The following is a 14,360-nucleotide window of genomic DNA, read 5'->3' as shown; positions in this document are numbered from 1 at the left end:
TGAAGGTAATTATTTATATCACGACAATTCTTTATTAGATTCTTCATTAGACTCTGAATACTTATTACTGCTAGGGGAAAATACACTGGACGAATCACAGTCAACTTATTTAGATGGGGACCACCTATGAGAGTACGCATTAATGTTCAACAATTACTATGGCCATGGAGCATTTGAGTAGTGGAATTTCATGAACTCCTTCCTCTAATAAGGAATGTATACACTTTGGTAACAGACAATGTAAGAAAAGTAAGCCAAACAAATGTAATAGTGTGTTTTATATGTTCAGCATGCAGAAGAGCCTTTTCTATGTTTGTAAAAATTCAATTCTTGAATCACATGATTGTGAACTATTGTTTTCCCTTTACTTAAACAGTCCGTTTTTGGCCAGAAGAAGAGGAAAACATCTTCGAAACGCGTCGCCGATTTTATCAGACTCCATCATCCTTTAATTCTTTGATGTTGATTATTGATGCCACATTGTTTCTTCTTTTGTAAACAAAATTCTTTTTTGAATCACATTATTTTGATAAAATACTCCTGCTTTTTGAATTACTCTGTTTGCCTAACTTTTGTTATCAATATATATATACTTTGTTTTGTGTCTAAAGAACAGTATTGGGTTTTCCCCAAACAATCAAAAGTGTGCAGGAGACGGGAGGATTCCAAGGCTGAATCTTCTTTCCCTTTGTTATTTAGTGTAGGAGTTTTGTGCCAAGACCCCAGTTCCTCCCCCGCACCTAAAGACTTAATAATATTTTCTAAAATATAAATTTACTAAATGCATACTAGGTGTGCACCTCTGCCCAATCCTTGCAAGGAGGAAAGGTGTTATCTTTTTGACTGGTCTTAGTAATTATGGTCTATTACACATCCATATGATCTTCTTCTAAGACAGATGAGGTGAAATGTCTTATGATTGGTGAGCAGAGGATGTACATAATGGAAAGGATACATAATTCTTCGCTGGATTCGGTCGAACCGAGACAGCATGACCGTGCACGCTCCACATCCACCTTCGTGGCAGCCCAGCTTAGTTCCTGGTAAGCCCACTGGGAAAAGAGTTTTTAAGGAAGATAGGTGCTGGAAAATATTGACCAGGAAAACTGTCATGAAAATTCACATTATTTCTAAAACTATAATTCAGATTTACCCATAGAACCTTTAATGCTTAATCAAAGCATTATGTAATTATGGCAACACATTTTGGAAGAAAGCCATGCGACCACAATCACAAACAAACAAGCTCTCCAGAACTTCCAAGAGAGTAAGCACATACCTGGGACATTTTGTAAATGATACAATCTGGGATAAATGTCAAGATTTAAACAATCTGAGGCTGGATTCACACTTCAGTGTGTGCTCTCATGTTCGGAAGACCTGAAAAAAGCATAACACAAAATTGCCCGCTCGGAGGTATTATGAACATTTACTTTACATCATATGAAAGGTAAATAAGGTGTTGATGAAAGTTACTGGTAATTTATTCAGGCTCAGAAGCCCCCATGAAGAATTCTTAAGCCTGATCCTACCTGGGAGGGTCCACTGTAGAGTTAGAAGTAAACTCGTTTCACCGTTCATGAACCAGAGGTACCATAAACCATCTACTGGAGCAACCAGTATTCAGTCTCTGATAGAAAATAGTGAGAGAGATGTACAGGATTTTGATTGGATGAGCAGGATACTGATGCTGTGCAGTCCCCAGCAGTAAGTATGAGACCTGTAGTGATGTCCTGTGCATGACTCTGGTGACCATCAGGAAGGTGATTCAGGGGTTCAGGTGCCTCCTCAAGCCATTGGATGTTGGTCCCTGGGTAGTATGAGGAGTTTCTCTAGTTACCTTATCTTGGCCTCCAAAATATGGGATGGGACAGCCATATTGCTTCACCGCAAGCCAGCCTTAGGAATCCAGTCCCTTCTCATCCCAAAAGACCCTCAGAGCATACCAGTGATATGCTTGACCTGATCGATCCCTTGAAGGCGATGAAAAGGCACCTCCTCCCCACAAAGCTTTGCCATAGCTGGACCCAAATCTCCAAAACTGAAAAGGGATGCTGTCCCTATAAGATAAATCCTTTCTGTGTTCATTGCTACTGTGAACAGTTCCTACAACACTTTTCAAGAGGCATGCTCAAAGATCAGTGGGACTCACAACAAGCATTGCTGTTGCATAGATACAGTGTTTCAAGTCTGCGGCTTCTGGAAAGTGGTGAAACAGTAGTAGAAGGCACCATTATTATTTTGGTCGTCCCATGTGAACTAACCAAACGCTGGGAAAAAGATGTGTCACGTTCCCTGTTTACCCACTCTACCACTCTTCCTAACAGGTCGGGTCAGGCTTGGTCTGGTCTATAGGGCGATAGGGCAAAGTCCGAACCAAAAACGCAAAATGCTAGTGTGGGCCCATTTTTGGGGTCAAAGTGGGACACTTTTTTGGTCTATGTGGGTCAGTTTGATAAGTTACTTCACCATGTGTCAAATAGTTTTGACCAGTGTTACTGAATAAATATTCTTTAAAATGCACAATTTGCAACACATTTTCACAAAAACCTTTCCCTTGGGTGAATTGCCATTTGCAATTGTGGGGGGCAACCTTTTCATTGGTGCACTGGACAATTTTATGCCCAGTCCGTTCCTGGTCAGGGTGAGTGAGAGTAGGTAGTAAAGGCTGGGTGGAGAGCGCCTATTTTGCAGAGGCATGAGGGTAGATCCAGATTTCTGTGATAGCAAGAAGTGAACGTTGGGGGTAATGAGAGTCGATTTGGTCAGTAATAAACGACGACATGCTGCAGAGGGATTGGGTATTCCCCAATACCACTTCAGAGGTGGGTGACGGGAGCAGGTGTTGTGCAGTAGGAAAGAGGGGTATATGAATGTAGAGATCCTGGGAGAAAGTAAAGAAGGGAGATGGGGAGGGGTGAGAGTGGGGTAGAAGTTAGACCAGGTTGAGGCTGAAGGCAAGAGAGACAGCAGAGATGAGTGAGTATGAGTAAGAAGAGAGCAAAGACAAGGGGCAAGGACTTGCTCCCTTAAAGATAAAGAGCGAGTTAGGCAAGAGAAGACTCTGGAGGAATGGAGCAGCCCAAGAGGGAAAGGGTACATGGACGTCATTTGGGGGTCACAAGGGGTTTCAGCTGTGACACCTGCAAACTCCCTTGCTACCCCTGGACCAAAATATATATATATATATTCAATGAAAAAACATTGTTAAAGGGACGTTATGGTTAAGTTGCACTAATAAAAATATATGACAATCAATAAAAAATCTTTGTTACAGGTACGTTATGGTTACAAGTAAAACCAAAAACAACAGAAATTCACGAGTAATGGTAAGCTAAGCAACCATAATTCGCGCCACCACCATACACAGCTAAAACAAACATCCAGTACATGAAAGATTTGATTTGGTTTGACAGGCATTTGTATAGTGCCGTGTTCGCCCAAGGACATCTTGGACCTAATGTAGCCAGGGGATGACAAAACACCAACTAAAAAAGCAAAGTCTTAAAAGCTTTATGGAAAGCAAGATGGTTGGTGGTAGCTCTGAGAGAACGGGGTAGAGCATTCCAGAGGCTGGCCGCTGCTAAGGAAAGAGGCCCGGCCAAAAATGCGGCAATATTTCACTGCAGGGACAAGCAGCAGACAGGCATCGGCCGGGCATAAGGCCCATCTGGGAACGTAGGGCCGGAATTTAGCCTGTAGGTATTCTGCACTGCATCCATAGATGGCACAGTGAACAAAGCATAAGGACTTGAAATGGATGCACTTGATCACAGGGAGCCAGTGGAGTTGGGTCAAAATCAGAGAGATAATGCAGCACCAAGGAGTAGCTGTGGCTAACCGTGCAGCAGAATTTTGAAGAACCTGAAGACGCTCCAGGATATAAGCAGATTGAGCCATAAAGAGAAAATTGCAATAGTCGATAGAGGAAGAGACAAGAGCAGACACTAGATGTGCGTGAACGTGGACAGGAATTAATGGCAGAATCCAATGTAAGAGTTTGAGTTGAAAATTACCCTGTTGTGAAACGGTGCTGACCTGGGGATCCATAGACATGGAGGAAGAGAGTTTCACTCCAAGATCTTCTTTAACAGTAGTGAGAGTTTTAGGAAAAGGGCCAAGAGAAGAAGGCCAGAAATCAGGGGTCCAGAGAGAGGAAGCCATGGGAGGACCTACTACCAGCACCTCAGTCTTGTCCCCATTCAACTTGAACCAGTTGTTCTGCATTTATTCTCCCACAGCCTCAAGGCACACCCGCAACCTAGCAGCCAACTCAGGGATGGACAGGTCACGATGGACCAGGATGTGCGTATCGTCTGCATATGAATAGCAGAGAAAGCCATGGGAGAAGATGAATTTGGTTAGTGGTTGAATGTAGACATTGAAAAATACCAGACAGATAGCAGACCCTTGGGGGACACCACAGGAGAGGTTATCTACTGCAGAGCGGAAAGGGGGAACTGAGAGGGTTTGATGACGATCCGCGAGAAAAGTGCAAACCAAGCCAGGATGGGGCCAGAGATACAGGCTTTGACTAGGCACCCAGCAGGATACCACGATCAATGATGACATGGCAAATGTCAGTGATGACATCAAACATTAAAATAATTTTGATGAACAGTCCCTACAAGGGGTAGTGTTTATAATGTTGGTAATAAGATGTTAGGGGTGATGGGGAGATCTATCATAAACTACTTGATGTATTAAAGAATGTTCTCATCTGAAACAAAAATATATATTTGAGTGTTGTTGTTAATACAGGAACCTAATCATACATACACATAGGCAATGGCTCCAGCGTGTACCAAAGAAGTACAATATTTGTAATCTGGTAATTTCCGATAAATAATAAATGCTACCTTATCAAAGTTTAGCATAATGTTAAACATGGAATAAGTAGCTAAGAATTTAAAACTTACGAAACACTTGTGTTAGTACAAAAAACAAAAAATACATATAAAAACCCAGAATGCATACAAATTAGAGCCACATACAGGGAAACTAAAGTAAGGAAGAAAGAAACAACAGCACCAAAAATGGCAATAACATTAGAATTGATTATCATGTGCACAAATTAATTGTGTGTTTGAGGTCTGCTTATTGCCCCATGTATGTGCATGTGTACTATGAGGTCAAATCAAACTCTATAGAAAGTACTTTAAGAAAATATAAGAAGGTTAATCTTTATATATATATATATAGCACCTTCTCAATTTTTAAAATTCTCCTTGTCAGTAAAAGGAAAAACTAGCCTAGAAATGTCAGTGAACAAGAAGCAAATGGACCAGATATGTGATGTCATCAGTTATGTCATCAATGACATTTGTGATGTCATCTTTCATGTACTGGGTGTTTGTCTTAGCAGTGCACTGTGGTGGCGTGAGTTGTGGTTGCTTAACTTACCATAACTGGCGAATTTCTGTAGTTTTTTGGTTTTACTTGTAAGCATAATGTCCCTTTACCAACGTTTTTATTGAATTTCATAGGTTTTTATTAGTGCAACTTAATCATAACGTTCCTTTAACAAAGATTTTCAGTGATGTTCATGTGTTTTTACCAGAGCACCCTAGATTGCTACAATTTACTAATATCATACTTACCCCAATATCGCAATATTTCAGTACAATTTAGAAAGTTTCACCTTACAACTCTGCCATTCCCCACCTTCTTGCATCATTTTAGACACTTCTATACACTTTTTCCACTGTTTTTATGTTTGTCGACGTTCACAAATGTCTGACATCATTGCAGACTTTCTGCACAGTGTCGCGTGACCATGTGCGCACGCACGGCATGGTGACATATTTGCGAACATATCCTCACTTTGTGAACTGGTCCGTGCTTCAGTAACAGTTCGGAACTGCATTTTTCAGCTCATCTAGGAACTTTGAAGCTCAAAATGTACCCTTGCACAGCTCCTACACCTATTGTTACTCATTATCCAATAACAGTCTAGCACAAAGCACTTAATTTGAAGAATATTAGCAGAACTGCTAGTCATCTAAAAATGGCATTAGCTATCCCTCCACCCCAAGAACTTCCACCACCACCAGCTGGAGGACCTACACAACGAAAGAAGTCCAATGCTTCAAAAGACAATGAAGTGGACCAGGAAGATGAGGTAGAGGAAGTGCCTATCTGTAGCACCCAGAGAGATTCATGACTGTGGCAGTTATTTACCACTGTTGCGAATGTACCAAACGCTAAAGCTACCAAAGTGAAATGCACTGAGTGAAACGTAGTACTCGGTTGCGGACAACCTGGGCAGTACTTCTACAGGGCCACCTCCAAATGCAGACACACCAAATCCAACCACTGCAATGCTCTCAGAAAGGCTGTTCCATTCCTAGGAAGTAGTAGGCTGTCTTCCTCCACCTCAACTTCCTCAACCAATACTGTAACCAAACAGCCTACTTCTGTGGGACACAGCATCCCACCAGCTACCTTGTAAAAGAGGCTGTTGATCCATATCTTTCGAAGACAACAGTACTCTGTATATACTGCAACACAGCACTCTGCAAGGGGAGCAATTTTGAAGTGCTTTTGAAGCTGTAATCAAGGAGCATGAAAAACACTGCCCCACACTAGATTTAACACACGTGCAACATCTTCCCCTGTCCACCTGCCCTTCCATATCTGTGATTGGTACCCTTCCCTTGTTTCCCTACTTACTTGCTGGCATCTCCTGCAAAGAAAATGTTATAATAAATAACATTAAATAGGTTTCTTTAGGAACCACCTTTCACAGTTAAAAACATTAAAAGAAAGAAATAAGTTTATAGACTCCATCTTCTTTACATTTTTCAGTAAAGTAGTGAGATTCAATAAGATTCTCCAACATTTCCATCAGCATGTTCTACTATGCTAATAGAAATAATGGACAATTGTATACTAGACAAAAAGAAAAAAACCACACATTTTCTGTCGGCAGTTCTTCTCTCTAGTATACAAAAATCACCATAATCCATTGCCCTTTTCGACTATCCACAGTTTCTGTATTCCCCTGTCTAGCCTAAGCCTTATTAGAAAACCCAGATTGTACATTCACACCATCACACAATACAGCCGTTTTTCTCTTTTTACTGTTATGTTTGTAGCACAACCTCATTGCCTGCTTTAAACCATTCACACATATATCCAACAATCACTTAAAAACTCTACATATAGCCTGTCAACATATTAAACGTCCACCCACCAACTGCCACTTAATGTTCTACAAATCTTTTGCATCAGCATTTCCCATACTTATACCAAACAATTGCACATAGTCCTCCTATAAATGCACATATGCATTGTACAGTGAGAGAAGTGCATAAATAAAAGGGGCAGTACAGATGGACAAGTGCTCATGGGAGCCCAGGAGGGAAGTGCCAATGGATGCCAAGGTGGGAGGCCACAAGCTAACTGCTGGGACACAGGAGTCCCAAGGGTGGGCTACATCTTAACCGTAACAGCCTTTTAACAAAGAGTTTTCTGTAAAATGAATAGGTTTTTATAAGTGAAAATGTTTCATAATGTTACATCACTATATATAAGTTATTAATAATTCCTCTTTAAACATTTATGTAAACCTCCTTTAACAAACATATTTTTTACAACACATATGTATATGTGTCGTTATCAGCAGCACATGCTGGGGATGCAAGTCATTGTTCAATTGCCTAGGGCTCAACCATGTCTCCAACCCCACCAAACCACCCCTGTTATCCACTGCACCTACCCAGCTTCCTAGTTAAGTGTCCACTATACCCTCATAATGTAACCAATGGCCAGTGCTCATGGCTTGCATGGCCAGTCTCCACAATCCATGGGACATGGGCTTCGCCAATGCTGCATACCCCAATAAGCAAATCAGAGTAGACATTTGTCCTTGCCGAAAGCCAGGCCCACTGCCCACGGCAGAAAATGTATATCACTATTCCGTTTCGACACTTTAAAAAAAATAAAACACAGGACAGATTTGCAAAATTATCCTTTCAGGTCCTTGCTAATGCTCCTCGCGCAAGTTTGCTGCAATCCCGTCTAGCACTCCAGGCTGCAGAGTAAACAGAATTTGTTTTCCCATTTAAACCTAGAGCTTCGGCCACATACCCCGATAAGTAAATCTGAGTAGAGATTTGCCCTTGCCGAGGGCCAGGCCGAATATCCATGCAATATATGGCAATTTGGACACTTTGGAAAAACAAAACACAAAACAGATGTGCAAAAGCATGCTTTCAGGTCCTTGCTGATGCTCCTCGGTCAGGTTTGTTGTAATACAGTACAGCACTTCAGGCTGTAGCCACAAGCAGAATATTTTCTTCCCATTCAAACGTAGGGCTTCGGCCATGCCGCATGCCCCAATAATCAAATCAGAGTAAGGGTGGTGAATGATTTGAAGGGGTGGCCTGGTGACAACGGGGGCACCTGGTCCAGGGTTCTTGGTAATATCTGCTGATTAGCATTGTCTCGGAGTGTATGCAGTGGTAGTCACTGCGATCTGTTGATGCAATCCTGTGCAGCACTTTGGTCTGTAGCCACGGGCAGAATTTTAGCCACAGGTAGAATTGTGTTTTCCATTCAAACCTATCTCGATTTTGAAAAACCTTACCACATAGCCAGTCCCTGGTGGCCATGCCCACTTTAACCCTGTTCCCAGTCCCTCGTGGTTAGGGCCAGTAGCCAGATTGTCCGAGTCATGGCCTTTGGCCATGACTCGGACAATCTGGCCACTGCCCATGGCCACAGGCCATTATTATGACAATCTTGTCACTGCCCACAGTCACCAAAGGTACATCACAATTTTCTATACCTACATTATCACACTTTTCAAAAAATGAAACACAAACACATTCGCAAAAGCATGCTTGCAGGTCCTTACCGATGCCCCTTGCACGACTTTGCTGCAAATCCATCCAGGTTTTATTTTTTGAAAAGTGTCAAAACGTACGTACATGAAATAGCCATATAACTTAGCTCCCACTTGACAAAATCCATTCAGACTTTGCACAAGCATTCAAGGTTGGATCTATAATCATTCTAGAATCTTTTGTGCACATTAGTCAAACGGCAACAACGTTAAAGGTCATCTAAAAATGTTCAAACCCCCTCTATTGTTGCCCCCTCTTCAAAAGATACCACCAAACTTTGCAAACACATTCAAATCCGGGTCTTAAATCTTTTTGCAATCCTTTGTGTAGATTTGTGAAACGCCACCATCTTTATAAGCATTTCAAAGACTTTTGAGACCCCCCTCTAATTTCGTTCCCTCTTAGCAAAACAGAACCATTCAAGGTCAGATCTAGTATAATATCACATAATTCCATGGCGTTTCATTGAGTGGTGCCTAAGTTATACGCCACCCAAAACTGCTTTTCACCAACCCTGTAATGCAAAAATATTTATGGATACCCCCGGCTGTCTGAGATGTTCGTGAACATGACAGGGCTGCCCCGAACTGTTTGCGGACTTTGAAGGTGAAAAGCCATCCATTTTTTGCTTTGTATGGCCATATCCCTTCCCACCCTCAGAATCCTTCATCTACCCAGAGATTGTTTAATTAGTTTGACAAGTACAAAGTTGTCTTTTTTTTAGATGTTTTACCGCAATGTCCGCGGACATGGGCTGACCGTTTCATAATATCTGACGCAGCTCGCATTTTTCACCATCCAATCAGCGGGCGCTTCCGGACCTTCATTGGTCCAGGAGGTTGTCCGCCAACCGAATAGGGAAGTGAGTCTGCGGACCAAACCCATATATCATTAATTCCTTTTTACCTACTTTTTGGCTGTTTTAAAAAAAACTACTTGATGGCTTTACATCAAATTTACAAACATATGCTTTTGGGACCAAGCTGCAGCTCCTGCCGCAAATTTGATGAAAATCTGTCCATCGGTTTGAGCTGTAGACATGAGCTAGATTTATTTTCCATTGCGTCTGAGAAAAAACACACATTTTGGGACCCCACTATAACTTTGCCCCCCTAGACGAAACCTCACCAAACTTTGTATAAACAATCCGAGGCGGCCATCTACTTTTTCTGCAAAGTTCGGTGAGGATCTGTCCAGGTGGGGCAATGTTATAAGCCACCCTAAAAGTGCTCTTCCTATGTGTTGAGCAACTTAACCATAACTACAGAGCTGCTACTGCAGGCCCTGTAATTATATATATATTTTTTAACTGGCTGCAACCGGTAGGTATTGGGTATTTGTCAAGGTACATTGGGCAGGGGAAGACAACTAAAATATCTTGGTAATATGGGCCTGAACACACCGACATTAACGCTACATATGGTGATGAAATGTATATATTACAGTGATATATCGTAACCATATTTTTCTTAGTGTACTGAGGAACAATGCTATGTGACGCCACTACCTGTTTTGTTGAGGAGTGAAAGGTTGTGTGCCATCACTTCCTCGGATTTGACTTGGGGTGGGGTCAAATTACATCACTTCCTGTGATGTCATCAGAGGTTAAGGGTCATGTGATGTCACTTCCGCTACTCCTGACATTTTATTGAACTGACGTCCCTGAGTGTGTAGGTGGGTGAGCAGCAAGGGCATGGGGAATGGGGTGAAAGTTGACGGCTGGGAAGGAGTGGGTAAAAGCTATAAGTTGGGGTGGAGCGAGGCTATAGGCAACCAGAAGATAGTTAACAGGCCCCAACAGAGACATACCTTGGTTTGTAAATGTAATCTGCACCGTGAATGGAGAGACACTGCATTGAAGGACCCCACCTCCCATGTTAGAAAGCAGGAGTCTAGTGAAGGGTGAGCTCAGCCAAGAGGCACAGAGGTGTTTTCCTTAAGAGTATTAGTCCTCACTTGAAGCGGGACTCTGGCACTAAGCCTTTTTCCAGCCCTAAAAAGCCCAAACAGAAACCGCCTTTTGCTCCTTTTGGCCCTCAGTTGCGTACGCCTGTACTGGGCGTCCAGACGAGACTCAATGCCATGGGATAAAGCATGTCATATTACCCTCTGGGAGCCAACCACAATGGTTGAGATGGTTTGCAGCCTTCTCTGGCAGGGGGAGACAGAATCCTTGGTGTTGCAAGTCCAGGAGGTCTTCGCTTTTGAGACAGGACCTTTAGATGTTCATCAGGATCCTCTGGAATTTAGGCTTATATTAAATGAAATGTGTGCTAATGAACGATTTGCTGCAACAGGTGTGGATCTGTTACATTTGCACTTAGATCCTCATCATGAAATGTTCATCATGTTCACAGCAAAGTGCAAAGGGGAGGTGCAAAATGGTGTTGGAAATACTTGTCTGCCTCACTTTTGCGCTACGTAGTGCAAATAGAGTAACCATGCATAAATGACAGGCTTTGCCTACAATAGATTTCTGTATAATCCCCCTCCTTGTTGCTGGTATAAAAAGCAGACAGAGTCCATAGGAATCCATTGGTTTTACACCAGCATGAAAATGTCATGCTGGCATAAATGCAAGTAGTGTTCAAAGGCGGAAGGTAAAAGGGAGATGTAAAAGTAACTTGTGTTCCGACCCCCCTCCACCTTCAAAAAACACAAAAATGGAGCATGGAAAAAAGATTTTAAGCACTTTTATTTACACTGCAGGGACCTGCAAAGTGACCCATGAAGTGTCTTTTCAATTGAGAACTCATTAGTGCAATAGTAAAGGAGTCAGATCCTGATAGAATCAGAGGGCTTCATCCCGACTTAGGTGGTAGCCCTTAAATACACTGGTAACGCTATTACCACTGCATTTAAGTGCTGGCCCTATCATGAGTCTGGTTGAAAATGGGGGTTTTACCTCCAGCTTTTGCTTGAGGTAAAAATCTCAATGTTTGGGCCATTTTCAGCGCTATTAGCGTGGAACTATTTGCGCCAGCTCTAGTGGCGCCACCCCAACCCCAATGGACCCAATAGGGAATGGGGATATACCAATTTACCGCTACTCGTTATCCAGCGCTCATAGTGCCAGACCGAGTAGCAGTAATGCTATTTGCGTTGGCGGTATCCGGCAGGCGCAGTTAGTGATGGGACACAGCCAACCAAGAGATTCAGGCCAAGGATAGCTTGCTCTTTGATGTCTACTAATGGACAAGCCAATGGAATGCCATCATTGAGCTAACTTCACCCATTCTGTCCCAGCAATTCTAACCCTAATTTGGAGATTTAGAACACCTCTCTTAACAGTCGGCAGACTTGAAAATTGGAACCAGCTGTATCCAACGTATCTTACGCTGATCAAGCTCTCTCTATCACTCTCTCTCTGCCCTGTCTTTGCCTCTCTGGCTGTCCATCACTCTTTGTCTCTCTATGTTATCTATTTGATTTGCTCAAACTTAAAGTAAAATTATTTACTTTACCAGCAAAACTCCAAAACATGTATTGCTACAACCACCAGGTGCCAAAAACCTTTTAGAGCTCGGGAGGAGTCATTATCGCTTGGGATAATGATCCCTCCCTGAATCTGTATGGCTATAATACATTGCCAATGGATCATATATGTAAAGGCAGAAAACCAATCAAAAATCCGCAAATCCATAAATGGATGACTTATGAGTAGACCCAGTCTATTCCGGTGTTGCTGGTTATGTGTAGATCTTTCATCCTGCATGAATCTATTAAAATCAAGGATATGCTTTCTACCAGTTGGGTAAGGAATATTGCACTCTTATGGGATCTAGATCTTGGTATTAGAGCCCTCATTGAACAATGGGATTGATGGAAGCATAGTACATACACCGGTTTATATAACCTTATTGAGTACAAACTGTTTTGAAGTGTTATTAGAGCTTATATTTATATATTATCCAAGTCTTGAGGAAGATGTCCATCATGAATTTCTATTTGGGCCAATTTCCGTGTTTGGATTTTTGAGAATCCCAGTTGAAAATACTGGATGGGTCGAGAAAGTGCTACTGTAGGTTAAAATAGTATGAGCATAGTGCACCTCCTACCTGCATGTCCTCTACATGTTTAAATCCAGAGACACATCCTGAAGCCCATCTGCATTACCTATGGGGTGAGAATGATGATGTTAAGGTGTACGTCACGCAACTTGGACGTACCTCTGTTTCCGGATGATGTCCGCGTTGGGGAAGCCAGTCTGAAATTCGGATAAACCAGTAGAGATTATGGCACAAGGAAGCTGCCTCAGTCCCGTCCTGATGGTACAGGAATGGACGGGGGCCACCCCCCAGCACCAAAGATCTTCTTCTTGTAGTGACCTAGGTTGCTGTAGCTGGCACAGGCGAGACGGGCAACAAGGAGGTCGAGAAGTCCTGGGAGGTGAGAGCTCAGTAGAATGGCCCAGGGGAAGAGCTCAGTAGATCACCGGGAGAGCCAGACACACTCAGTTCAATGGAAATCCAAGCAACAGTCAATTTGCAGGCTGTGGAATGATGGGTAGCCGAGTCCAGGCCCAGGCGAATCCGGAAGATGTTGAGGTTGAATTAGAGCAGGCAAAAAGACTGGTACCCCAGCAAGGCAACAAAAATAGGGACACCAAGTAGGCAGGCAGATAGACCTCAGGGAACCTCAAAGGATTGAACCAAGGGAAGAGCAGCAAGGGAACAACAGGGAGGCCAGGCAAGGAGTAGGGAGCCAATCTGGGAAGCAGGGATTCCAGGCAAAAGGAGGGAACCAGGCAGGGAAACCAAGCAACAGAAGGCAGAGGGTCCGGTGGGAAAATACTGGAGAACCAGGCTGAAAGGCAGAACGGCCTGGCAGGTAAGCAGGGACCCAGGCGGGCAAAACTGGAGAGTCTGGCAGTAGAAACAAGGGGACCAGACAAAAGGGAGGGCTGGAATCCAGGCGGGGAAGAAGAGCGAAGCTGCAGAGTCCAACTGGAGCCGGCGGCGAAACAACAGTGAGTCAGGAACGAACCGCGTTAAGACGCGATTCGTTCCTGCTCCAGACCACTATTTACAGCCGCGGTACGAAACCGAGGCTTGGAGCGCGAAGAGAACCACGCATGCGCCGCGGTCCTTCCGGGGCGAGAACGTGGCTTGAAGCGCAAGCCTTCGATCGCCTTGGTCCGCGACACACGTGTGCGCCCGTAGCCTGGACCAAACAGCTGATTAGGGCGTCGGCGAATCTCCCTCCCACTGATCCGATACCTGGAATAGAGCTGCCAAGGAAGGTAGCGACCCGCAGCCTTCCAGGTACGTGTCCTAACACCATAACACCCTCCAGAAAGGCCAGGAGCACCAGGTTTCCAGGGATGACGGCGATAAAACTCTCTCACTAAACGAGGAGCATGGACATTACCCACAGGTTCCCAAGTGCGATCACAGACAGGGTAACCCTTCCAATCGACCAAAAATTGCAACCTCCCCCTAAGGTAACGGGAATCACATATTTCTTGAACTTCGAATTCAGGCGTACCCTCAACCTCAATGGGTGCTGGAC

At 43.4% G+C, this 14,360-nt stretch overlaps 1 protein-coding gene across 2 annotated transcripts in view; it reads right to left on the bottom strand.

Moving 5' to 3' along the window:
• LOC138468214 (xanthine dehydrogenase/oxidase-like) overlaps positions 1-14,360 on the bottom strand; it is a 1,072,878-nt gene that overhangs the window by 942,260 nt on the left and 116,258 nt on the right. For both annotated transcript variants that reach the window (XM_069608673.1, XM_069608674.1), the window contains exon 3: positions 956-1,052. In XM_069608673.1, coding sequence (XP_069464774.1) covers positions 956-1,052 — 97 coding nt within the window. The remainder of the gene's footprint in view (positions 1-955; positions 1,053-14,360) is intronic.

The sequence above is a fragment of the Ambystoma mexicanum genome, chromosome 4q (genome assembly GCF_040938575.1).
Source record: "Ambystoma mexicanum isolate Mex_15411 chromosome 4q, UKY_AmexF1_1, whole genome shotgun sequence".
In the NCBI taxonomy this organism is placed as follows: domain Eukaryota; kingdom Metazoa; phylum Chordata; class Amphibia; order Caudata; family Ambystomatidae; genus Ambystoma; species Ambystoma mexicanum.
The sequence above is the reverse complement of the archived record's forward strand: the minus strand, read 5'-3'. Positions and strand labels throughout refer to the sequence as shown.